Source organism: Oncorhynchus tshawytscha, linkage group LG28 (genome assembly GCF_018296145.1).
Source record: "Oncorhynchus tshawytscha isolate Ot180627B linkage group LG28, Otsh_v2.0, whole genome shotgun sequence".
NCBI lineage: Eukaryota > Metazoa > Chordata > Actinopteri > Salmoniformes > Salmonidae > Oncorhynchus > Oncorhynchus tshawytscha.
In genome coordinates, this window is record NC_056456.1 from 15,929,192 (window position 1) to 15,954,273 (window position 25,082).

A 25,082-nucleotide genomic window follows, 5' to 3' on the forward strand; every position below is an offset into this window, starting at 1 on the left:
TGCCCAGTCTTTGATTCATAATGATTTATTCTTTCTTCAGACTATGCGGAGTTTGTTTTCCTGGGGCTCTTTTTGGCAGAGATGTTCTTAAAGATGTACGGCCTGGGATTCCGCCTCTATTTCCACTCCTCCTTCAACTGCTTCGACTGTGGAGTGAGTTCATTCATTCTACTCCATGTTAGCTGATGGTGAACCAGGACTTAGACGTGTGGCAACATAAGATTTTCTTATGGTTGTACGGGTGAACCGAGGTGTGTTGTGTTAGGGAGTTAGGTAAAACAACAAGACATTTCATTTCTAACAATATGGACAATTAAGTGCTATTGTTATGTGATACTGTCCTATATTGCAGACTAATGTGTGTTAATGATAAAGGTTTGTCTAAACTTCCCTTGTGGTGTTTGAATGTTGCGTGGTGTCTCTCCCGTGCAGGTGATAGTTGGCAGCATCTTTGAGGTGGTGTGGGGCTTCTTCCGGCCTGGCATGTCCTTTGGCATCAGCGTCCTGAGGGCACTGAGACTCCTGAGGATCTTTAAGATCACCAAGTGAGTGGGACATCAACCAGAATGAGAGTTAGGGTCAACATTAGTGTTGCTGCTGTAAGTATAATGTATTACCATTCTAGGTTAAAGGTTAGGGTAGGGTCAGCTTTAGTGTTGCTGCTGTAAGTATAATGTATTACCATTCTAGGTTAAAGGTTAGGGTAGGGTCAGCTTTAGTGTTGCTGCTGTAAGTATAATGTATTACCATTCTAGGTTAAAGGTTAGGGTAGGGTCAGCATTAGTGTTACTGCTGTAAGTATAATGTATTACCATTCTAGGTTAAAGGTTAGGGTAGGGTCAGCATTAGTGTTGCTGCTGTAAGTATAATGTATTACCATTCTAGGTTAAAGGTTAGGGTAGGGTCAGCTTTAGTGTTGCTGCTGTAAGTATAATGTATTACCATTCTAGGTTAAAGGTTAGGGTAGGGTCAGCATTAGTGTTACTGCTGTAAGTATAATGTATTACCATTCTAGGTTAAAGGTTAGGGTAGGGTCAGCTTTAGTGTTGCTGCTGTCTTTTCCTACGAGCACTGAACTACTTTGTTGAGGGAAAATGTACTTGCTACGACTGTGATGTGTGGTTGTCTCACCTAGCTATCTTAAGATGAATGCACTTTTGTAAGTCGCTCTGGATAAGAGCTTCTGCTAAATTGCTCAAATGTAAATGTAAATGTAGGGTCAGGATTGGTTATACTGCTGGAAGTACAATGTATTACTCTCCAAAATACATTCAAATGGCAAACAGAAGATGTTGAGGTCTGTCTATTTGTATGTGAACCTTTTTTTCCTTTTTCTTGACCAGGTATTGGGCATCTCTTAGGAACCTGGTTGTGTCTCTTATGAGTTCCATGAAGTCCATCATCAGTCTGCTCTTCCTCATCTTCCTCTTCATCGTCGTCTTCGCCCTGCTGGGCATGCAGCTCTTTGGGGGCAGGTGAGCACAACCAGAGGGTTGGGTTCACTTATTAGATACAGTGGTCACTGATCTCAGGATAGTGATTCAGTGCTTCACCAATATTAGGACATCAGTATGTTTTGGTATGCACAAGTCCCAGGTCCCATGAATTTATTTTCAGTTGATCTGTTCATTGACTAATGATGTGTATTGCCCATCATCACGTCACCGTAAATATTTACAAATATAACTTCCGAAGCAGCTGGAAGCTTGCCATGTTTTGTTTTGCTGTGCCGGGAAATGGAATGATAGACCTGAAATGACACGTCTAGTTGAAAATAGCAATTTCCACCTCCTCCTCTTCCCACTTCTTCCTCCTCCTCTTCCCCGGTCATATCTGCCCATCCATTCTTTCTCTCCCTTCAGGTTCATCTTTGAAGATTACACTCCTGCCAACTTTGACACGTTTCCAGCTGCTATCATGACAGTGTTCCAGGTTTGGCTCATACACTCCAGACCGTCCCTCTCACTGGCTTCTCCATGGTGACACACATAACCTACCCGGGTATATCTCCCACAACCCCCCCCCCCAGGGCCAGAATGGAACAACACTGCTCACCTCCCCCTCCATCTACTAGCATCCCATACACGCACATACATGTCAGAGCTGTGAAATATGTAAGAATGTATGATCAAAACCATAAACTGGGATTCCGAGACAAATCAAATAATACTAGTTCTGACATTATTAACTCTGCAGGGAGAAAGAACCCTGTTAACGATGTGATTCAATTATGGCCCATAATGTATTTGTGTGTTAGCATTTTATAAGATACAGTGCATTCGGAAAGTATTCAGACTTCTTCCCTTTCTACAACTTGATTGGAGTCCACCTGTGGTAAACTCAATGAATTGGACATGATTTGGAAAGGCACACACCTGTCTATATAAGGTCCCACAGTTGACAGTGCATGTCAGAGCAAAAACCAAGCCATGAGGTTGAAGATATTGTCCATAGAGCTCCAAGACCGGATTGTGTCGAGGCACAGATCTGGGGACGGGCATCAAAACATTTCTGCAGCATTGAAGGTCCCCAAGAACACAATGGCCTCCGTAATTCTTAAAAGGAAGAGGTCGTAACCACCGAGACTCTTCCTAGAGCTGGTCGCCCGGCCAAACTAAGCAATCGGGGGAGAAGGGCCATGGTAAGAGAGGTGGCCAAGAACTCGATGGCCACTCTGACAGAGCTCCATAGTTCCTCTGTGGAGATGGGAGAACCTTCCAGAAGGAAAACCATCTCTGCAGCACTCCACCAATCAGGCCTTTATGGTAGAGTGGCCAGACGGAAGCCACTTCTCAGTAAAAGGCACATGACAGCCCGCTTAGTTTGCTAAAGGACTCTCAGACCATGAGAAACAAGATTCTCTGGTCTGATGAAACCAAGATTGAACTCTTTGGCCTGAATGCCAAGCGTCATGTCCGGAGGAAACCTGGCACCATCCAGACGGTGAAGCATGGTGGTGGCAGCATCATGCTGTGGGGATGTTTTTCATCGGCTGGGACTGGCAGACTAGTCAGGATCGAAGGAATGATGAACGACACAAAGTACAGAGAGATTGTTGATGAAAACCTGCTCCAGAGCCCTCAGGACCTCAGACTGGGGCGAAGGTTCACCTTCCAACAGGACAGCGACCCTAAGCACACAGCCAAGACAACGCAAGAGTGACTTCGGGACAAGTCTCTGAACGTCCTTGAGTGGCCCAGCCAGAGCCCAGACCTGAACCCGATTGAACATCTCTGGAGAGACCTGAAAATATGCTGTGCAGCAGGTTTTTAGCTTTGTCATTACAGGGTATTGTGTGTAGATTGATGAGAAAGAAAAACAATTAATCAATTTTAGAATAAGTCTGTAACGTAACAAAATGTGGAAAAAGTCAAGAGGTCTGAATACTTTCCTAATGCACTTTATGCTTTCTGTTTGCGTATTACTTTCATTCAGATTTCAAGAGGCTGGTCATTACAGATCTTGTACTTTTCAATCTAGATTCTGACTGGTGAGGACTGGAATGAGGTGATGTACAATGGCATCCGCTCCCAAGGAGGAGTGCAGTACGGCATGTGGTCCTCCATATACTTCATAGTGCTCACCCTGTTTGGGAACTGTATCCTTGCTCAACATCCTGCTAACCACAATTGACAGATTCTGCTCACATTGTCGATAGGTTTACATGTATCTTTCTTTTTCGTTGAAAGTTGTAGCATAGACCTAAAGTGGTAGTAGGGTCATGGGTTGATTTATTGGGGGAACCCAGGGGATAACCCGTTATAGCGATTCCACTTGTTTTAAACGTATTTCAGATGTTTTGTAGAACTGTCTGACAGTAACCTAATTCATGAATTTTAGTTTCATCCACCCCTGTTAGGACTCTTGACCATACTGTGAACAGATACTCTACTCAATGTCTTCTTGGCCATCGCTGTGGATAACCTTGCCAACGCACAGGAACTCACCAAGGTGTGTAGTACTGTTTTAAGAGTTTTTACGGAATGGGGTATCTTTCAATTAAAATAAGGGCTTTCAAAGAAATGTGTAAGGGTCATGACCTAAGGCCATATCTGCCCGATATCATAAACTAATTGTGGGATGTAAACTACTTTGTGTTTTTATTTGACCTTTGTTAGGACGAAGAAGAGGAAGAGGAGTTTTTCAATGCAAGATACGCCAGAGGCAGAGATGGCCCGATGTCTGAGTAAGTGTTCTGTTTATACTTTTATCACAATGGCAGTTGGTCAGTCACCTACTTTGGCCTAGTCTTGATGATGATTAGGAGGAGATTGAATCTGAGGGGTGATCATGACGCTTTCTCAATATCTGTCGATTACACAGCCGTAAAACCCACCGAAAAACAAGGATCCACTATTCTCTTTGAGAATGCGATGTAGGCGTTAACAGGAAGAATGTTTATTTTCCTTGCGTACAGCTGCACGACGAGTCTTCAGGGTTAGAGAGGCATGTTCTGAGTGTGGATAATGTATGTGTAGCTGCCTGTTACAAAGCATGTGTAACGGTAATTGCATTAGTGAAATTAGGGATGAGGCGCACATCCCAGTGATTACAAGCATCTTCGCTCATGAATCTGATGTTGTTCTGGGGACTTGCTAAAGGATAATGCATGATTTTAATTCTACTTTTTGTTTTGTTTAGTTGAGCATGTCATTCAACAGGTAAATTAAGAAAGATAACAGGCTAGTCATACACGCATGTTTTTATTTATTTAGAATTTGTTTAATTGTGCATGTCAGTCGACGGGTAAATTAAACCAAATGACAGGGCAATTATAGAGTATAAGCGGAGTATGTGCTTAGTGTATAAGCACCACCAACCATTCTGCTCCCTCTGTAACAGGTACAGGTAGGGGGGAAAAGGATGCATGGATTGTACTGTCCTCTGATCTTCTCCAGGCACGTTACGCTGACTCTGTCTTTTGTCTGTTACTCCATATTTGAGTGTCAGTCCTCTGTGCTTCAGAGCTACCAAGATGGTGCTGCTTTTGATACATATACTGTACTATGGTGTAATGTTATGTAATGCTGCTTCCATCATGTTGTCTTGTTACTCTATGCCTGTTATGTGGCACTGACTGAAAGAGAGAGGACAAAATATAGAAGTCTAAATTCGAACACTGCCCCTGTACGGTCAAGGTGAAACAATTTGTAACTTGGATAACCACTGTTAACTGATAAGATTTATAAAACATCCACTGTCACTACTTAGGAAATAATGATTTTTCTAAGTGAACAGGATTTGGATCCATTGATCAAGCCTTCAAAGCCAAATCCCCATGCCAAATATGAAAATATAATTATAAGAAAAATAAGATATAACCAAATATACTAGACTGGCATTAAGGTGACGTCTGTTGACCATTGGCCTTGACCCTGGACCTGGTTTTGGACTGTGTCACAAGGTTCTGTTCTGTCTTTGTTCCAAAATCACTAATGTCTTGTTTTCAACCAATCACTCATTGATTACATGGACTACAAAAGAGTTTGAATACCCGTAAGTAAAGTTGTTTGTCTGTACCCCTGTGACACCTAATTCCATTTCCTTTATCTTAGAAGAAGAAGCTAATTGCTAGATATAACAGTATTTTCCTATTTTAATCCTGCACTATTCCTTTTTGTTTTTGTGGCTTTTTGAGTTTGTGCGCTTTCTCCCCAGGTACTTTCATCATTTGAATTTCAATTGAATTTATGGATGTTTGCTTTATATAGATGATAATTCAATGTGTGAATTCAATGAATCTTTAGCCATACAATATGCAATATATCTGAGTCAAAATGTTAATATATGTCATGCAATTTTCGTACTTCATTATTGACTTACATACATACATACATGAATACATACAATGTTATATAATATGTAATATGCTTATACTGTATTTAGTGTTGAGATGTATCCTTTCATTGAAATGTAAGTGTACATATGACATAGGCATGATGCTGCCCTCTAGTGACAGGCTTTGTGTTGTGCTCTGTAGGAGGAGGAGGAGGCCCTATCTCCGCAGGAAGAAGGCCATTCACAGGGGCCGTATGGCCGTCCCCGAAGAGGAGGAGGAGAGCGGCGCCCCGGGCGGAGCTGACCAGCCCCCCAATGGGGCCAACGCCTTCTCCAACCGCCGTGACAGACGGAGGAGGGGGGGAGGAGGAGGAGGAGGAGGAGGAAGAGGCGGAAGATCCGTGTGGGAGCAGAGGGCCAACCAGTTACGCAAGCGGCGCCAGATGGAGAGCCAGGAGGTGCTGTTCGGAGGCAGCCCCACCGAGGACACCACTGACAACCCTACCACCGCCTACCGTGCACCCACCCGTTCCCCAGACACCAGTCCCGGACACCTGCCCGAGTCGCCCATGTCCGGAATCATGCCCATGCCTGAACCCCCGATGTCCATCGCCATCCGGCTGCCGGAACCTCCAGACTCTGAGCCTAGGCCTCTGTTTACATTGGTTGAGGAGAGAGCAGTGCCCCATCGACCCGCCGGTGGGGACAGGAGGCACAGGGTGGCTCGGAAGTTCAGGCCTGGCCTTGGGGGGGCGGAGGAGGGAGGGGTGGCTCGGCATAGGAGGCACCGTCATCGTGAGGCCCGGGCTGAGGCCAAGAGCAGAGAGTCCCCACATGAGGAGGTCAGAGAATCAGGCAGCAGAGAGAGGAAGATACTAGAAGAGAGGGAGGAGAAAGAAGAAAAAGAGGAGAAGACGGACAAAGGAGAGGTCGCTGTGGTGGAGGGAGGAGTGTCGGGCCAGGAAGAAGGAGCCAGCATTGTCAACTTAGAGAGTGAAGAAGAGCACCTGAGGTAAGACAGTGGTGCAATGTTCCATTCTTTTAAGCTAAGGGTTAAGGCATTGTGATTTGTGAGATAAGACTTCAGGCCCACATTAGGATTGGCTAAGTGTCTAAACACATCCACACATTCTCTTCCATACACCTCCTCTTCAGAGTGTGTATTGCAGACATCCCCGAGCCTCCTCTATGTGATGACTTCCCTGAGTCCCTACCCCCACCCCTGTTGGACCCTCCACCCCAGATGGAGGAGGGCGAGGTGGGGGAAACTGGGCAGTGTGAGCCCCTGTCTCAGGACCCTCCATTGGAGCCAGCCCCAGAACAGTTCACAGACCCCCCAGAGCTCCAGGCTGCATCCGGGGTCAATGATTCAGAGAACAACCCAGCCTCCCTGAACCGTGAGGAGGGTGAGGGGCCAGGCCAAGTCCTAGACAGCCAGACTAGTGTGATCATAGAGATGTCTGGAGAACAGCCACTGCTGGAGATCATCCCTTTGACAGGTATGCTTCCATATAGTCGCTCTTGACCGACATTCGTAGCTTGATACATTGACTGTTCTGTACCGTTTTCTGCTGGAACAAGGATGGTAATGATAACGATGGACTTGTTTTGCCATGCCCGGCAGGAGCCAGGTCAAATAACAGGTTTTATCTTCAATTTACATGTAGCTTTACACAACAACAAAGAGATGGAGGTGTACCAGCCTGAAAGGATGGAGAAGGAGAAGGAAAAGGAGGAGAGGGAGGCGCAGGAGGAGGCCAGCCCGCCCAAACCTGTACCTCCTGACAGCATGTTCCTCTTCAAGGCCTCTAATCCGTAAGACTCTCCTTCCTGGCCATGTCTTGGCATGCATTCTACTGCGGTACTAATCAATTCAGTTCAGTTTTATAAAAGGACTCAGAAACATGTTTCTTTGATCCCTTTTAGTATACGTAGGCTATTGTGTTTCTCTCTCTGCACACACTCTCTCATGCACTGTAGCTGTACAGCACTCTCACTCTCAGAGAAAAAGGTTTGGTTAGGGTACCATATTGTACAAAAATATCAAAATGCACATAATGTATCTTCAGAGGTACACTACTGGTCAAAAGTTTTAGAACACCTACTCATTCAAGGGTTTTTCTTTATTTGTACTATTTTCTACATTGTAGAATAATAGTGAAAACATCAACAATATGAAATAACACATGTTGAATCATGTAGTAACCAAAAAAGTGTTAAACAAATCAAAATGTATTTTCAATTTAAGATTTTTCAAATAGCCACCCTTTGCCTTGATGACAGCTTTTCACACTCTTGGCATTCTCTCAACCAGCTTCATGAGTTAGACACCTGGAATGCATTTACATTTACGTGTGCCTCCTTAAAAGTTAATTTGTGTAATTTCTTTCCTTCTTTATGCGTTTGATCTAATCAGTTGTGCTGTGACAAGGTAGGGGGGTATACAGAAGATAGCTCTATTTGGTAAAAGACCAAGTCCATATTATGGCAAGAACAGCTCAAATAAGCAAAAAGAAATGACAGTCCATCATTACTTTAAGTCATGAAGGTCAGTCAATATGGAACAATTCAAGAACTTTGAAAGTTTCTTCAAGTGTAGTCGCAAAAACTATCAAGCGCTATGATGAAACTGGCTCGCATGAGGACCGCCCGTTCACGTATAGTGGCTTGAGAAAGTATTCACCCCCGTGGCATTTTTCCTAATTTGTTGCCTTTTGGGGGGGGGGGTATCATTTGATTTACACAACATGCCATGGGGGTGAATACTTCGAAGATGCAAAATATTTGTTATTGTAAAACGAACAAGAAATAAAACATTTAAAAAACAGAAAACTTGAACGTGCATAAGTCAATACCCCCCCAAAGTCAATACTTTGTAGAGCCATCTTTTGCAGCAATTACAGCTGCAAGTATCTTGGGGTATGTCTCTATTAGCATGGCAGATCTAGCCACTGGGATTTTTGCCCATTCTTTAAGGCAAAACTGTTCCAGCTCCTTGAAGATGGATGGGTTCCGCTGGTGAACAGCAATCTTTACTTCATACCACAGATTCTCAATTTGATTGAGGTCTGTGCTTTAAAAAGGCCATTCCAAGACATTTAAATGTTTCCCTTTAAACCACTCGAGTGTTGCTTTTGCAGTATGCTTAGGGTCATTGTCCTGCTGGAAGGTAAACCTCCATCCCAGTCTCAAATCTCTGGAAGACTGAAACAGGTTTCCCTCAAGAATTTCCCTGTATTTAGCGCCATCCATCATTCCTTCAATTCTGACCAGATTCCCAGTCCCTGCTGATGAAAAACATCCCCACAGCATGATATTGCCACTACCATGCTTAACTGTAGGGATGGTGTTCTCAGGGTGATGGGAGATATTGGGTTTGATCCAGACATAGCATTATCCTTGATTGCCAAAAAGCTCAATTTTAGTCTCACCTGACCAGAGTACCTTCTTCCATATATTTGGGGAGTCTCCCACATGCCAAACGTGTTTGCTTATTTTTTTTATTTTGGCCACTCTTCCGTAAAGCCCAGCTCTATGGAGTGTACGGCTTAAAGTGGTCCTGTGTACATATACTCCAATCTCCGCTGTGGAGCTTTGCTGCTCCTTCAGGGTTATCTTTGGTCTCTTTCTTGCCTCTCTAATTAATGCCCTCCTTGCCTGGTCCATCCGTTTTGGTGGGTGACCCTCTCTAGGCAGGTTTGTTGTGGTGCCATATTCTTTCAATTTTTAAAAAATGGATGTAATGGCGCTCCGTGGGATGTTTAAAGTTTCGGATATTTTTTAATAACCCAACCCTGATCTGTAGTTCTCCGCAACTTTGTCCCTGACCTGTTTGGAGAGCTCCTTGGTCTTCATGGTGCCCCTTGCTTAGTGGTGTTGCAGACTCTGGGGCCTTTCAGAACATGTGTATATATACTGGGATCATGTGACAGATCATGTGACACTTAGATTGCACACAGGTGGACTTTATTTAACTAATTATGTGACTTCTGTAGGTAATTGGTTGCACCAGATCTTATTTAGGGGCTTCATAGCATAGGGAGGGAATACTTAAATATGCAAACACAACTTTTCTGTTTTTTATTTTTTTCATTTCACTTCACCAATTTGGACTATTTTGTGTATGTCCATTATATGAATTCCAACTTATTGTGGGAAGCTTGTAGAAGGCTACCTGAAACGTTTGACCCAAGTTAAACAATTTAAAGGCAATGCTACCAAATACTAATTGAGTCTATGTAAACTTCTGACCCACTGGGAATGTGATGGAAGAAATAAAAGCTAAAATAAATCATTCTCTCTACTATTATTCTATTATTCTGACATTTCACATTCTTAAAATAAAGTGGTGATCCTAACTGACTTAAGACAGGGAAATGTTTTTTGGATTAAATGTCAGGAACTATATTTAAATGTTTTTGGCTAAGGTGTATGTAAACTTCTGACTTCAACTGTACATCCATCATTTCAAAGCTTACAACGTTGAATCACACATAATTTAAAAGCCCATTTCATAGAGAATGTTACAAACTAGTCTAAATGTAGTAACTTACTTTGAGAAGATGGTGATTGGGTCTAAATAGGAATTTGGCGTTTGTTACTCTGTAACTACTTGTCTGTAACTACCATTACTCGGAAGTCAGACTCTTCCCATACGCCACCAAATTTTTCTCAGCCTCAGAAGCATTTGCATTCACCAAATGTTGTGTGGTTATTTTTACACATATTCTCCATATTTATACATAGGGAGTTGTTGTCATATGTTGTCAAATGTTTCTTTTAGATGACATTTTCTTCCCCCAAATTTGACACATTCATTATATGTACCTTTCCTTAGTATGTAAAAAGTATTGATCCACAATCTCAATCCAAATCCAATCGTATGTGTCACATGCGCCTAATACAACAGGTGTAGCCTTACAAGCCCTTAACCAATCTGCTATCTCAAAGTCCAGTCATGAAGTGTCTTAACAAAATGAAGCCAAAATATTTAGGCTGACTTCGTCAGTGGACAGAAAACTTTATTAGAATATGTGCGTACTTAATTAGATATAACCTAATTTGTGTCCACATTCAACTGTTTTAGGTACTGTTTTAGCTAGCTCTCCCAATTCAACACCTGTGATTACTGTATGTCTCTCTCAAATGTCAATATGCCTTGTATACTGTTGTTCAGGTTAGTTATAATTGTTTTAGTTTACAATGGAGCCCCTAGTTCCACTCTTCATACCCCTGATACCTCCTTTGTCCCACCTCCCACACATGCGGTGACCTCACCCATTACAACCAGCATGTCCAGAGATACAACCTCTCTCATCATCATCCAGTGACTGGCCTTACCTCCGCTGCACCTGCACCCCACCATACCCCTGTCTGCGCATTATGCCCTGAATATATTCTACCATGCCCAGAAATCTGCTCCTTTTATTCTCTGTCCCCAACGCTCTAGGCGACCAGTTTTGATAGCCTTTAGCCGCACCCTCATTCTACTCCTCCTCTGTTCCACGGGTGATGTGGAGGTAAACCCAGGCCCTGCATGTCCCCAGGCACCCTCATTTGTTGACTTCTGTGATCGAAAAAGCCTTGATTTCATGCATGTCAACATCAGAAGCCTCCTCCCTAAGTTTGTTTTACTCACTGCTTTAGCACACTCTGCTAACCCTGATGTCCTTGCCGTGTCTGAATCCTGGCTCAGGAAGGCCACCAAAAATTCTGTGATTTCCATACCCAACTATAACATTTTCTGTCAAGATAGAACTGCCAAAGGGGGAGGAGTTGCAGTTTACTGCAGAGATAGCCTGCAAAGTAATGTCATACTTTCCAGGTCCATACCCAAACAGTTCGAACTACTACTTTTGAAAATTACTCTCTACAGAAATAAGTCTCTCACTGTTGCCGCCTGCTACCGACCCCCCTCAGCTCCCAGCTGTGCCCTGGACACCATTTGTGACTTGATCGCCCCCCATCTAGCTTCAGAGTTTGTTCTGTTAGGTGACCTAAACTGGGATATGCTTAACACCCCGGCAGTCCTACAATCTAAGCTAGATGCCCTCAATCTCACACAAATCATCAAGGAACCCACCAGGTACAAACCTAAATCTGTAAACAAGGGCACCCTCATAGACGTCATCCTGACCAACTGGCCCTCCAAATACACCTCCGCTGTCTTCAACCAGGATCTCAGCGATCACTGCCTCATTGCCTGTATCCGCTACGGAGCCGCAGTCAAACGACCACCCCTCATCACTGTCAAACGCTCCCTAAAACACTTCTGTGAGCAGGCCTTTCTAATCGACCTGGCCCGGGTATCCTGGAAGGACATTGACCTCATCCCGTCAGTTGAGGATCCCTGGTCATTCTTTAAAAGTAACTTCCTCACCATTTTAGATAAGCATGCTCCGTTCAAAAATGCAGAACTAAGAACAGATATAGCCCTTGGTTCACTCCAGACCTGACTGCCCTCAACCAGCACAAAAATATCCTGTGTCGGACTGCAATAGCATCGAATAGTCCCTGCGATATGCAACTGTTCAGGGAAGTCAGGAACCAATACACGCAGTCAGTCAGGAAAGCTAAGGCCAGCTTATTCAGGCAGAAGTTTGCATCCTGTAGCTCCAACTCCAAAAAGTTCTGGGACACTGTGAAGTCCATGGAGAACAAGAGCACCTCCTCCCAGCTGCCCACTGCACTGAGGCTAGGTAACACGGTCACCACCGATAAATCCATGATTATCGAAAACTTCAACAAGCATTTCTCAACAGCTGGCCATGCCTTCCGCCTGGCTACTCCAACCTCGGCCAACAGCTCCGCCCCCCCGCAGCTACTCTCCCAAGCCTCTCCAGGTTCTCCTTTCCCCAAATCCAGATAGCAGATGTTCTGAAAGAGCTGCAAAACCTGGACCCGTACAAATCAGCTGGGCTTGACAATCTGGACCCTCTATTTCTGAAACTGTCCACCGCCATTATCGCAACCCCTATTACCAGCCTGTTCAACCTCTCTTTCATATCGTCTGAGATCCCCAACAATTGGAAAGCTGCCGCAGTCATCCCCCTGTTCAAAGGGGGAGACACCCTGGACCCAAACTGTTACAGACCTATATCCATCCTGCCCTGCCTATCCAAGGTCTTCGAAAGCCAAGTCAACAAACAGGTCACTGACCATCTCGAATCCCACCGTACCTTCTCCGCTGTGCAATCTGGTTTCCGAGCCGGTCACGGGTGCACCTCAGCCACGCTCAAGGTACTAAACGATGTCATAACCGCCATCGATAAAAGACAGTACTGTGCAGCCGTCTTCATCGACCTTGCCAAGGCTTTTGACTCTGTCAATCACCATATTCTTATCGGCAGACTCAGTTGCCTCGGTTTTTCGGATGACTGCCTTGCCTGGTTCACCAATTACTTTGCAGACAGAGTTCAGTGTGTCAAATCGGAGGGCATGCTGTCCGGTCCTCTGGCAGTCTCTATGGGGGTGCCACAGGGTTCAATCCTTGGGCCAACTCTTTTCTCTGTATATATCAATGATGTTGCTCTTGCTGCGGGCGATTCCCTGATCCACCTCTATGCAGACGACACCATTCTATATACTTCCGTCCCGTCCCTGGACACTGTGCTATCTAACCTCCAAACGAGCTTCAATGCCATACAACACTCCTTCCGTGGCCTCCAACTGCTCTTAAATGCTAGTAAAACCAAATGCATGCTTTTCAACCGTTCGCTGCCTGCACCCGCACACCTAACCAGCATCACCACCCTGGATGGTTCCGACCTTGAATATGTGGACATCTATAAGTACCTAGGTGTCTGGCTAGACTGTAAACTCTCCTTCCAGACTCATATCAAACATCTCCAATCGAAAATCAAATCAAGAGTCGGCTTTCTATTCCGCAACAAAGCCTCCTTCACTCACGCCGCCAAACTTACCCTAGTAAAACTGACTATCCTACCGATCCTCGACTTCGGCGATGTCATCTACAAAATTGCTTCCAACACTCTACTCAGCAAACTGGATGCAGTTTATTACAGTGCCATCCGTTTTGTCACTAAAGCACCTTATACCACCCACCACTGCGACTTGTATGCTCTAGTCGGCTGGCCCTCGCTACATATTCGTCGCCAGACCCACTGGCTCCAGGTCATCTACAAGTCCATGCTAGGTAAAGCTCCACCTTATCTCAGTTCACTGGTTACGATGGCAACACCCATCCGTAGCACGCGCTCCAGCAGGTGTATCTCACTGATCATCCCTAAAGCCAACACCTCATTTGGCCGCCTTTCGTTCCAGTTCTCTGCTGCCTGTGACTGGAACGAATTGCAAAAATCGCTGAAGTTGGAGACTTTTATCTCCCTCACCAACTTCAAACATCTGCTATCTGAGCAGCTAACCGATCGCTGCAGCTGTACATAGTCTATCGGTAAATAGCCCACCCAATTTTACCTACCTCATTCCCATACTGTTTATATTTATTTACTTTTCTGCTCTTTTGCACACCAATATCTCTACCTGTAGATGACCATCTGATCCTTTATCACTCCAGTGTTAATCTGCAAAATTGTAATTATTCGCCTACCTCCTCATGCCTTTTGGACACAATGTATATAGACTCTCTTTTTTTTCTACTGTGTTATTGACTTGTTAATTGTTTACTCCATGTGTAACTCTGTGTTGTCTGTTCACACTGCTATGCTTTATCTTGGCCAGGTCGCAGTTGCAAATGAGAACTTGTTCTCAACTAGCCTACCTGGTTAATTGGTGAAAAAGGTGAAAAAAATTAATAATAATAATAATAATTGTGATATGATTCACAGAATAAAAATATCCTATTTGGGTGTGGTGCCTGGACTTGACCCAAAACTGAGAGACAATGTCAAGAGGTACGGATCTCTTGGTATCATGGTTAAGGTGTTGGCTGGTTCAAGTCCTGGTCAGGGCTGAATTCACTACATCGGTGTCAGAAGTAGGATTGTAGAGAGGTGTGTACATGTGAGGGTCTTGGTACAGAGAAGATGTACATTTTTGCCACTTAAAAGGAACAAACGGCTTTGTCACTGTGGCGGTACCCTAAAAAGGCACATTTGTACCTTTTTCTATCTTGTCCCCTAAGGTACACAATTGCCTCTTTTAAGGTACAAACTACAAGGGTACAATTACCTTAGAGAGTACCACTACAGTGGCAAGCGTTTGTACCCCTTTACGTACAATTCTGTACCCTCTTTTCTGAGCCTGTATGAGCGACCATAAGTGTTTGCGATACTGTCAACTCCGCTCCTCTTTATTGATCTGTAGGATCAGGAGGATCTGTCACTATGTGGTGACCATGCGCTACTTTGAGATGACCATCTTGCTGGTGATCGTGGCTAGCAGCATCGCTCTGGCTGCTGAAGACCCTGTGTGCACCAACTCTGACAGAAACAGGGTAAGTTCCATACGAATCTGGAATGTTTGTGTCAGTGACGTGAAGATGTCTATTTCCTCTCACGTAATTGTCGGATGCGTTTTTGCTTTTCTAGGTTCTCCGTTACTTTGATTACGTCTTTACTGGAGTCTTCACTTTTGAAATGATCATAAAGGTGAGATACTCAAAGAGAAATGATCATAAAGGTGAGATACTCAAAGAGAAATTATCATAAAGGTGAGATACTCAAAGAGAAATGATCAATTTTGAACCTCCTAAAACTATGCACGGAAATACACTTGTAACGTTTTTTTCAGTGTTGTAACTTATGTTGTCTTATGTGTGTGTGTGTGTATCCATGTTGCCCTGTGTATGTGGGTGTGTGCGTGTGTCCTCCAGATGATTGACCTGGGCCTGCTTCTGCACGACGGCTCCTACTTCCGTGACCTGTGGAACATTCTGGACTTCATCGTGGTGGTGGGAGCTCTGTTCGCCTTCGCTCTGACGTGAGTCACAATACTTCTGGTGCTGGATTAGTAATCACACTGACTCACTGGCTCACATATATTATACAGTGCACTGTAGCATATCTCCAAATGTATAAAACTAAGTGTCTGATATGCATCTTCTGGTTGATGCTTCGTGCGGTGATATAAATATGACATTTCTTATGTCTTTGTTTAACTCTTTCCCCTCTGACAGGTGAACATGTTAAATAACTTTCAGTCTCTTGTAGGCTAACAGACTAGTAACGTAATCAAGTAGCTAGCTAGCTAGCTAACGCACAAAATATTCCGTTCTGGGTTGCGAGATTAATGAACTTGTGCTTCTCCCCTGCCTTATATATAGATATGACTGTGTGTTGATTTCTCTGTTGTGGATATGGCTGTAACTGTGATCCTCATTGTGTATCTCTATTTGTTCTTCTATTTCTCTGTTATCCCTGGGGAATTTATCACTGTTGGGGCTTCCAGGAATGTGATTGGGTAAAGCAAACACTTCTCACTCTCATACTTGTCATGTACAATTTGTCATACACTTCTCATAGAATTCTCATGTACTTCCCATACTTCTTGTACATGATTCGCCTTGTCTTTTGTCTGATACTTCCCACTCAGCTACAAAACTTTCAAGTACTGAATACAAGTGAATTCATATTACTCTGAAAATGTTCTTTATAGTATTGTTTGTCATCAAAAGATAGATTGAGATCTTTTTTGTTAGTGTGTGTGTGTGTGTGTGTGTGTGTGTGTGTGTGTGTGTGTGTGTGTGTGTGTGTGTGTGTGTGTGTGTGTGTGTGTGTGTACTTGCACTCGCTCGTGCATGTATGCGTGCATGCGTGTGTCTTCCCTGTCCCCACAGTCCCCTAAAACACATGTCTACATCAACAGGAACAACAAAGGCAGAGACATCAAGACCATCAAGTCCCTCAGGGTTCTGAGAGTCCTACGACCTCTGAAGACCATCAAGAGACTCCCCAAACTCAAGGTAATGTACTGTGTATATGTTAATTTATGTTCATCTGCCAACATGGCAATGTTTAGTTGACCTTGGCTTCTACATTCAAATGAATGAAACCTTTCAAGGAATTTCCAGGGAATGTGGGGTTTTACTTTTGATTTGTGCTACCTTGTCATTATGTTATCATCTCTCCTTCTCCTATACAGGCAGTGTTTGACTGTGTGGTGACATCCCTGAAGAACGTCTTCAACATCCTCATCGTCTACAAGCTCTTCATGTTCATCTTCGCTGTCATCGCCGTGCAGCTCTTCAAGGGAAAGTTCTTCTATTGCACAGACAGCTCCATGGACACAGAGAAGGAGTGCCAGTGAGTCAAACACACATATATACACACTGCCTGCTGTCCCCTCTTACAATACGCACACTGGAACAAACAAAGATATACACATTGACCTTACTAATTTATCTCTTCACAATCAAATGAATAAATAAATACCATTAAGTCGTGATCATCCACACACCACCCATTTTGTGAGTGATCGGAAGAATCCCAACCTCCTCTGGCTCCCCTAACCACCATTCTGTTTCCTACAGAGGTTATTACATAGACTACGCTCGAGACAAGAAGGAAGTGAAGAAGAGGGAGTGGAAGAGACATGAGTTCCACTATGACAATGTCTGCTGGGCTCTGCTCACCCTCTTCACTGTTTCCACTGGAGAGGGCTGGCCGCAGTGAGTCCCTGATGTTCCCAGCCCTACACTCTTAGAAAAAAGGGTTCCAAAGGGGTTCTTCGGCTGTCTCCCATAGGAGAACCCTTTTTATTCCAGGTAGAGCCCTTTTTATTCCAGGTAGAGCCCTTTTTGGTTCCAGGTAGAACGCTTTTTGTTTCCATGTAAAACCCTCTGTGGAAAGGGCTCATCAAACAGTTATCCTATGGGGGACAGCTGAAGAACCCTTTTAGGTTCTAGATAGCAACTTTTTTTCTAAGAGTGTACGCTCTAACACCAAATGAATGCCATTTGATAGGAGATTCAGAGAGACTGTTTAGACATTAGACTGTTACTATTCTCTCTTTCTCTATCTTTCTCTCTCCTTCCCTCCAGGGTCCTGCAGCATTCTGTGGATGTGACAGAGGAGGACAGGGGTCCAAGTCGAGGCAACAGGATGGAGATGTCCATCTTCTACGTCGTCTACTTCGTGGTCTTCCCTTTCTTCTTTGTCAACATTTTTGTTGCTCTCATCATCATCACCTTCCAGGAGCAGGGGGATAAGATGATGGAGGAGTGCAGCTTGGAGAAAAATGAGGTACAGGACAGAAAAGCGCCATACAAATGCACTACCAGTCTACAGTAGCTTAAATATACATCACTCATACACAAATTCTTACAACACAAATAAATTGCATTCGGAAAGTACTCAGACACCGTGACTTTTTCCACATTTTATTATGTTACAGTATTATGTTACTTATTCTAAAATGGATTAAATAAAACAAAATCCTCATCAGTCTACACACAATACCCCATAATGACAAAGCGAAATCAGGTTTTAATCATTTTTTGCGAATGTATTAAAAGTAAAAAAAACACATACCTTATTTACCTACAGTAAGTATTCAGACTCTTTGCTACGAGACTCGAAATTGAGTTATTTGAGCCTAATGTTTCCATTGATCATCCTTAAGATGTTTCAACAACTTGATTGGAGTCAACCTGTGGTACATTCAGTTGTTTGGACATGATTTGGAAAGGCACACACCTGTCTATATAAGTTCCCACAGTTGACAGTGTATGTCAAAGCAAAAACCAAGGAATTGTCCATAGAGCTACGAGACAGGATTTTGTCGAAGCACAGATCTGGGGACAGGCACCAAAACATTTCTGCAGCATTGAAGGTCCCCAAGAACATAATGGCCTCCATAATTTTTAAATGACTCTTCCTAGGGCTGGCCGCCCGGCCAAACTGAGCTATCGGGGGAGAAGGGCCTTAGTCAAGGAGGTGGCCAAGAACCCAATGGTCACTCTTACAGAGCTCCAGAGTTCCTCTGTGGAGATGGGAGAAACTTCCAGAAGGACAACTATCTACAGCACTCCACCAATCAGGCCTTTATGGTAGAGTGGCCAGACGGAAGACACTTCTCAGTATAAGACAGATGACAGCCCATTTAGAGTTGCCAAAAGGCACCCAAAGGACTCTCAGACCATGAGAAACAAGATTCTGTGGTCTGATGAAACTAAGATTGAATGCCAAGCGTCACATCTGGAGGAAACCTGGAAACCTGGAAACCTGGAGGAAACCTGGTACCATCCCTACGGTGAAGCATGGTGGTGGCAGCATCATGCTGTGGGGATGTTTTTCAGCGGCCTAGTCAGGATCAAGGGAAAGATGAACAGAGCAAAGTACAGAGATGTCCTTGATGAAAACCTACTCCAGAGCACTCAGAACCTTAGACTCAGTGAAGGTTCACCTTTCAACAGGACATTGACCCTAAGCACACAGCTAAGTCAATGCAGGAGTGGCTTTGGGACAAGTCTCTGAATGTCCTTGAGTGGCCCAGCCAGAGCCCGAACCTGATCGGACATCTCTGGTGAGACCTGAAAATAGCTGTGCAGCGACGCTCCCCATCCAACCTGACAGAGCTTGAGAGGATCTGCAGAGAAGAATGGGAAAAACTCCCCAAATCCAGGCATTCCAAGCTTTTAGCATCATACCCAAGAAGACTCGAGGCTGTAATCACTGCCAAAGATGCTTAAAAAGAGTACTGAGGAAAGGGTCTGAATACTTATGTCAATGTGATATTTCAGGTTTTTTCTTTTTTCTTGTAAATTTGCAAACATTTCTAAAAACCTGTCTTTGCTTTGTCATTATGGGGTATTGTGTGTGTAGATTGATGAGGGGGGGGGGACAATGTAATACATTTTAGAATAACGCTGTAAAATAACAAAATGTGGAATAAGTCAAGGGGTCTGAATACATTCCGAATGCGCTGTACAATTACAGGAGTTCATGAAATTGATTCACCTACAATAACCATCTTGGCATCTTGATCAGATATACACTTTATATTGATCACAATACTCATAACAGATTCATTCCTGATTTGTTCCCCTCTTCTTTTTTGTTATCTCTCCATCAGAGGGCATGCATTGACTTTACCATCAGTGCCAAGCCCCTGACCTGCTATATGCCTCAGAACAGACAGACTTTCCAGTACCGGCTGTGGCACTTTGTGGTGTCACCGTCATTTGAGTACACAGTGCTGGTCATGATTGCCCTCAACACTGTGGTGCTCATGATGAAGGTATTGAACGTATATCTTTTTAGCAGAGCTTATAAACATGACATATGTGCAGGCCTTTGATTGAAACTAGTTTCACCCTCAAAGACTCAAATCCATAGGAGAAAGCCCAGTGTGCCCCTGTTTGTCTGATAACAGTTTAATATTACACATCTCAGACTCTTTGTATTAAATATGTTACCCTCTTCTTTGCCATCGCTCTGCAGAGGTTGACATTTATTGTCACGAGTTGTACCCTGTAGGCAGAACTGAGAGGTTTCCAGTAAAAACCTATACAAATAGGTACAAATTTAATTTAAGGTTAGAGTTGGGTATTAGGTTTAGCAGTGTGGTTAGGGTTAGGGTTATGTTTAAACTCAGATTTTATGACTTGGCTAGTAACTATTCTGCAGAGCTGCCTCCAGTACATGAAACATCTCAATAAATGCCAACCTGCTCACTGTTTGATACATCCCGCTATTACCCTGACTGTGTCCCGTTTATCTGCAGTACAACTCCGCTCCAGCAGCGTATGATACAGTATTGAAGCACCTGAACACAGCCTTCACCGTTCTCTTCTCCCTGGAGTGTATCCTCAAGATCATGGCCTTTGGTTTTGTGGTGAGCAAGACAGTAGAACTTTAGTCAACTGTTGGCAAAATGTAAAATGATCCAATGATATGGTGGCATGTACAGACATAATCCTTTCCATTCAAGAAAGAAGCCTTACGATTTTACAATGGTGTTCATTTGTCCCCTGACAGAACTATTTTCGAGACACTTGGAACATTTTTGATTTCATCACTGTGCTCGGCAGCATCACTGAGATCATTGTGGACTTACAGGTAATATTTCACTCTAGCTCCTTAAACCTCTTGGAACTACCCATCCCGGATCCGGGAGAATTGTCATCAACTACACTAATTAGCATAGCGCAACGGTCAAAAAATATTACTCGAAAATATTCATATTTATGAAATCTCAAGTGAAATATAGTGAAACACAGCTTAGCCTTTTGTTAACCACCCTGTCATCTCAGATTTTGAAATTCTGCTTTACAGCCAAAGCAAGACAAGCGTTTGTGTAAGTTTATCGATAGCCTAGCATAGCATTATGTCCAGCTAGCAGCAGGAAGCTTGGTCACGAAAATCAGAAAAACAATCAAATTAACCGTTTACCTTTGATGATCTTCGGATGTTTTCACTGATGAGACTCCCAGTTAGACAGCAAATGTTCCTTTTGTTCCATAAAGATTATTTTTATACCCAAAATACCCCCTTTGTTTGCCACGTTATGTTGAGAAATCCACCGGAATAGGGGTCACGACAACGGCGAAAAAAATTCCAAATTATGTCCATAATATCGACAGAAACATGGCAAACGTTTTTTATAATCAATCCTCAAGGTGTTTTTCAAATATCTATTTGATAATATATCAACCGGGACAATTGGCTTTTCAGTAGGAGTGAGAGGAAAAATGACTACCTCTGTCTTTTACGCAAGAATCACTCTGAGAGCCCTCAGCTGGCCACTAACGCAATGTAGTCGTTTACGCTCATTCTTCAAAATAAAGCCCTGAAACTAAAGGCTGTAGACACCTTAGGGAAGCCACAGAAAAAGGAATATGGTTGATATCCCTTTCAATGGGCAATAGGGATGCATAGAAAGACAGGGGTTTCAAAATAAGAGTCACTTCCTGATTTGATTTTTCTCAGGATTTCACCTGCAATATCAGTTCTGTTATACTCACAGACAATATTTTAACAGTTTTAGAAACTTTAGAGTGTTTTCTATCCTAAGCTGTCAATTCCTGAGAAATAGGCGGTTTACTTTGGGAACGTTATTTTTCCAAAAATAAAAATAGTGCCCCCTAGTTTCAAGAGGCTAACCTTTACTTTATAACAATTCTGATTTCCAAGGTGGTAGTACTGTAAAGCTTTTTCTCTCAGTAAAAACTAGTCACTTGAGTGACTTTTAATCAAATCTATCTGCCTATGTCTTTGTCATTTCTCTAACACCTTCTCTCTCCCCGGACCCTTCTCCTTTCTGTATATTCCTTGTCGTCTCCACCTCATTATATTTCCTATGATCTGTCTATCTCAGTCAATAAACACGTTCAATATGAGTTTCCTGAAGCTGTTCCGGGCTGCCAGACTGATCAAGCTGTTGAGGCAGGGCTACACCATACGGATCCTGCTCTGGACCTTCGTACAATCCTTTAAGGTCAGCCATGTTCTCCCCTACTATTACCATCTCTCATGTCCAATTAATAAATATCCAACTTTGTTCATATACATGGTGTTCAGTCTTTTCTTTGTATGTCCCTGGTCCCAGTACAATATGATGAACCACCAACCTTTAAGATCACTTTCGCAGTCAAATAGCAAGCCGAGAACTACCGCTCACAATTTTTTTTTTTTTACTTGACTTAATAAATGTAACATTAAACTAATAAAAACAGTTCTGTGTGAATTAGGTTTGTGCAGTAGGTCTAATACATTATCACAGCATATTGGAGATATTCCTGGCCTGCCAATATTGTTCTTCTCAGACCATATTATATTTGAAAACTCAAGCTTGGATAACAAGATAGATCAGTTAGTGTAGCACTTGCGAGGCACAGCTGAGCATAAATTGAAATAATTTGCTAATAATTGACATTTTTATTTTACTGGACTGGTACCTGCATCTGATGGTCATGGTGCTTTCAAGATAACTGGGAACTCGGTCAAATCATGACGTCAGTGAACTTCCAGTCAGAAAGTCTGCGCTCTAAAAAGATGCCACAGTTTCCGAGTTGGAGGACCATTCAAAGCGATTTTCCCCAGTCTGATATTTTTCAACGAGTTCACAGTTGTCTTGAACGCACTGAAATCGGAAGTCGGAGATTTCCAAGTCCCCAGTTTATTTTAACATGGCATTAGTCTCAGCGGGAGGGAGAGAGCAGCAGAGGGTCTGCCTCTCACCGTCTCTGCTCTCTTCTTCCTGTCCTCCAGTGAGACTGACCAGAGAGAAGGCCAGTCTTCCACCTGATGGTGAAACTCCAGTTCAAATCCAATTTTATTGGTCACATACACATGTCTAGCAGATGTTATTGTGGGTGTAGGGAAATGCTTGTGTTTCTAGCTCCGACAGTGCAGTAATATCTAACAAGTAATATCTAACAATTTCACAACATATACCAATACACACAAATCTAAGTAAAGGAATGGAATTAAGAATATATAAATACATGAACGAGCAATGTCAGAGTGGCGTAGACTAAGATACAGTAGAATAGTATATAATACAGTATATACATATGAGATGATTAATGTAAGATATGTAGACAATATTAAAATGACTAGTGAAAGATTATTGGAATCTGTGTGGGAAGCTGGACAGGGAGGATGACTGACAGTGAAGGTGAACAGGTGGTCACGGAATGGATGAGACTGAGGCAAGAATTCCTTTAACCATAAAGTGTTATATTTACTGGGTAGTCTGTCTGTGCTGCATAACAAAGGAAACAGAATAACATGTATGAAATTCATTATCACAAAGGTCAAATCCTAACAATCCTTCTCATTATTAACGTATTTGTGTAATTCAGCAATTCAGTTCGATAAGAAGTCAATAGGAATCATCATTGAGTCATTTAGGCTCATAACTATTCATCATAATCAGGAGAATAATAATACAAATAATTAAATCAGTGATTGGTTATTCAATAAATAATCTCCATCAGTTTGATATCAGAATTGATCAGTTCAGCAAACAATAACGACGTTGCATATTTCACTTTTCAAGTTTGACTTCTGTGAGGGAAAAATGATGTATTCACCTTATTTGTTGACTATGTAACAATTACTTACTTAACGAACAGTGAGGTATTTCTGTCCTGCTAATGCTGTGTTTTATGGTCTCCACTCTAGCACCCTGCAGCCAGTCTGGGTGGTGAGGACATGGGGTTCTACTAGAGATAGCTTAAAGCTGACAATTGATTTGTGTTGGTGATAAAAACCTAAAAGCTAGCATTCTATAGACAAGATGTGGTGTGTGTGACTCGAGATGGAGAGAGCCTGGAAGAGTTAAGCACAATGCCTCATAGTCTCATCTTCATGCATCTGGGAAACTAAGTAAAAGACCATCCTGTGTAGATAACCAAGGTGTCTTATGGGAAGGTTAGAAGTGACTGACTAAGCAATCTTGGTATCAGCTATATAAAAACTGTGCATCGTCTGTAAAAGCTAGACTCTCAGCCTAACAGTCAGTCAAGACTGGAGGGCTGACGGTCTGATTATTGCAATAATTAATCGATATTAAATAAAGATGACTGTTTGAAGAAATGACCAAGACCAAGTCTCTCTCAGTACTGAATTTCCACGACATTTTATATGTACATGTAATTTCATTACATATTAACCAGATATCGATGGCATAATTGGCCTGTGATGAACTGTAGGGCTGTGATTATTGTCTATTTACATTACGCAATAGGTTTGAAGCGTGCGCTCCAAGCCGCGTTCCGCGGTAATAACTATAAATAATAACTGATGGCCCGCTCTCCAGATCGCAACAGATAGTTCAGATGAAAGGTCGAGAGTCGGTAGACTTACGTGGATTCACGGACGCACAGAATGTCTGAATTAGACAGAGTTAAGGAAGAGAAAGCAGCGAGGTCGGGCGATGGCGATTTCCTCCTTTTAATGAGTTGAGATCTGTCGTACATTCCACCTGATCTAATTAAAGTCCCCTGGCCCAGCTGAGCAAGTGGCCATGAATTAAAGGATTATTCCACCAACTCCATGGGCCTTTTCTACAACTAGTGTTCCATTTATTAAAGTGCCCAGTGATTTATTTCAAGTCTATTTATATAGGTAGCAGCCTCTAATGTGCTAGTGATGGCTATTTAACAGTTTGATGGCCTTGAGATAGAAGTTGTTTTTCAGTCTCTCGGTCCTAGCTTTGATGCACCTGTACTGACCATACCTTCTGGATGATAGCAGGGTGAACAGGCATTGGCTCGGGTGGTTGTTGTCCTTGATGATCTTTTTGGCCTTCCTGTGACATCGGGTGCCGTAGGTGTACTGGAGGGAAGGTAGTTTGCCCCCGGTGATGTGTTGGGCAGACCGCACCACCCTCTGGAGAACCCTGCGGTTGCGGGAGGTGCAGTTGCCGTACCAGGCGGT

At 43.1% G+C, this 25,082-nt stretch overlaps 1 protein-coding gene across 2 annotated transcripts in view; it reads left to right on the forward strand.

The window, feature by feature from the left end:
• Positions 1-25,082, forward strand: part of LOC112226818 (voltage-dependent R-type calcium channel subunit alpha-1E) — a 55,235-nt gene that overhangs the window by 15,176 nt on the left and 14,977 nt on the right. For both annotated transcript variants that reach the window (XM_042308176.1, XM_042308177.1), the window contains exons 9-30: positions 41-153; positions 433-545; positions 1,344-1,475; positions 1,863-1,932; positions 3,481-3,598; positions 3,884-3,951; positions 4,119-4,186; positions 5,981-6,790; positions 6,934-7,277; positions 7,446-7,593; positions 15,064-15,193; positions 15,288-15,347; positions 15,572-15,678; positions 16,147-16,158; positions 16,564-16,660; positions 16,840-17,000; positions 17,228-17,365; positions 17,738-17,939; positions 19,771-19,935; positions 20,422-20,532; positions 20,676-20,756; positions 22,015-22,134. In XM_042308176.1, the coding sequence (XP_042164110.1) occupies positions 41-153; positions 433-545; positions 1,344-1,475; positions 1,863-1,932; positions 3,481-3,598; positions 3,884-3,951; positions 4,119-4,186; positions 5,981-6,790; positions 6,934-7,277; positions 7,446-7,593; positions 15,064-15,193; positions 15,288-15,347; positions 15,572-15,678; positions 16,147-16,158; positions 16,564-16,660; positions 16,840-17,000; positions 17,228-17,365; positions 17,738-17,939; positions 19,771-19,935; positions 20,422-20,532; positions 20,676-20,756; positions 22,015-22,134 (3,368 nt within the window). The remainder of the gene's footprint in view (positions 1-40; positions 154-432; positions 546-1,343; positions 1,476-1,862; positions 1,933-3,480; positions 3,599-3,883; positions 3,952-4,118; positions 4,187-5,980; positions 6,791-6,933; positions 7,278-7,445; positions 7,594-15,063; positions 15,194-15,287; positions 15,348-15,571; positions 15,679-16,146; positions 16,159-16,563; positions 16,661-16,839; positions 17,001-17,227; positions 17,366-17,737; positions 17,940-19,770; positions 19,936-20,421; positions 20,533-20,675; positions 20,757-22,014; positions 22,135-25,082) is intronic.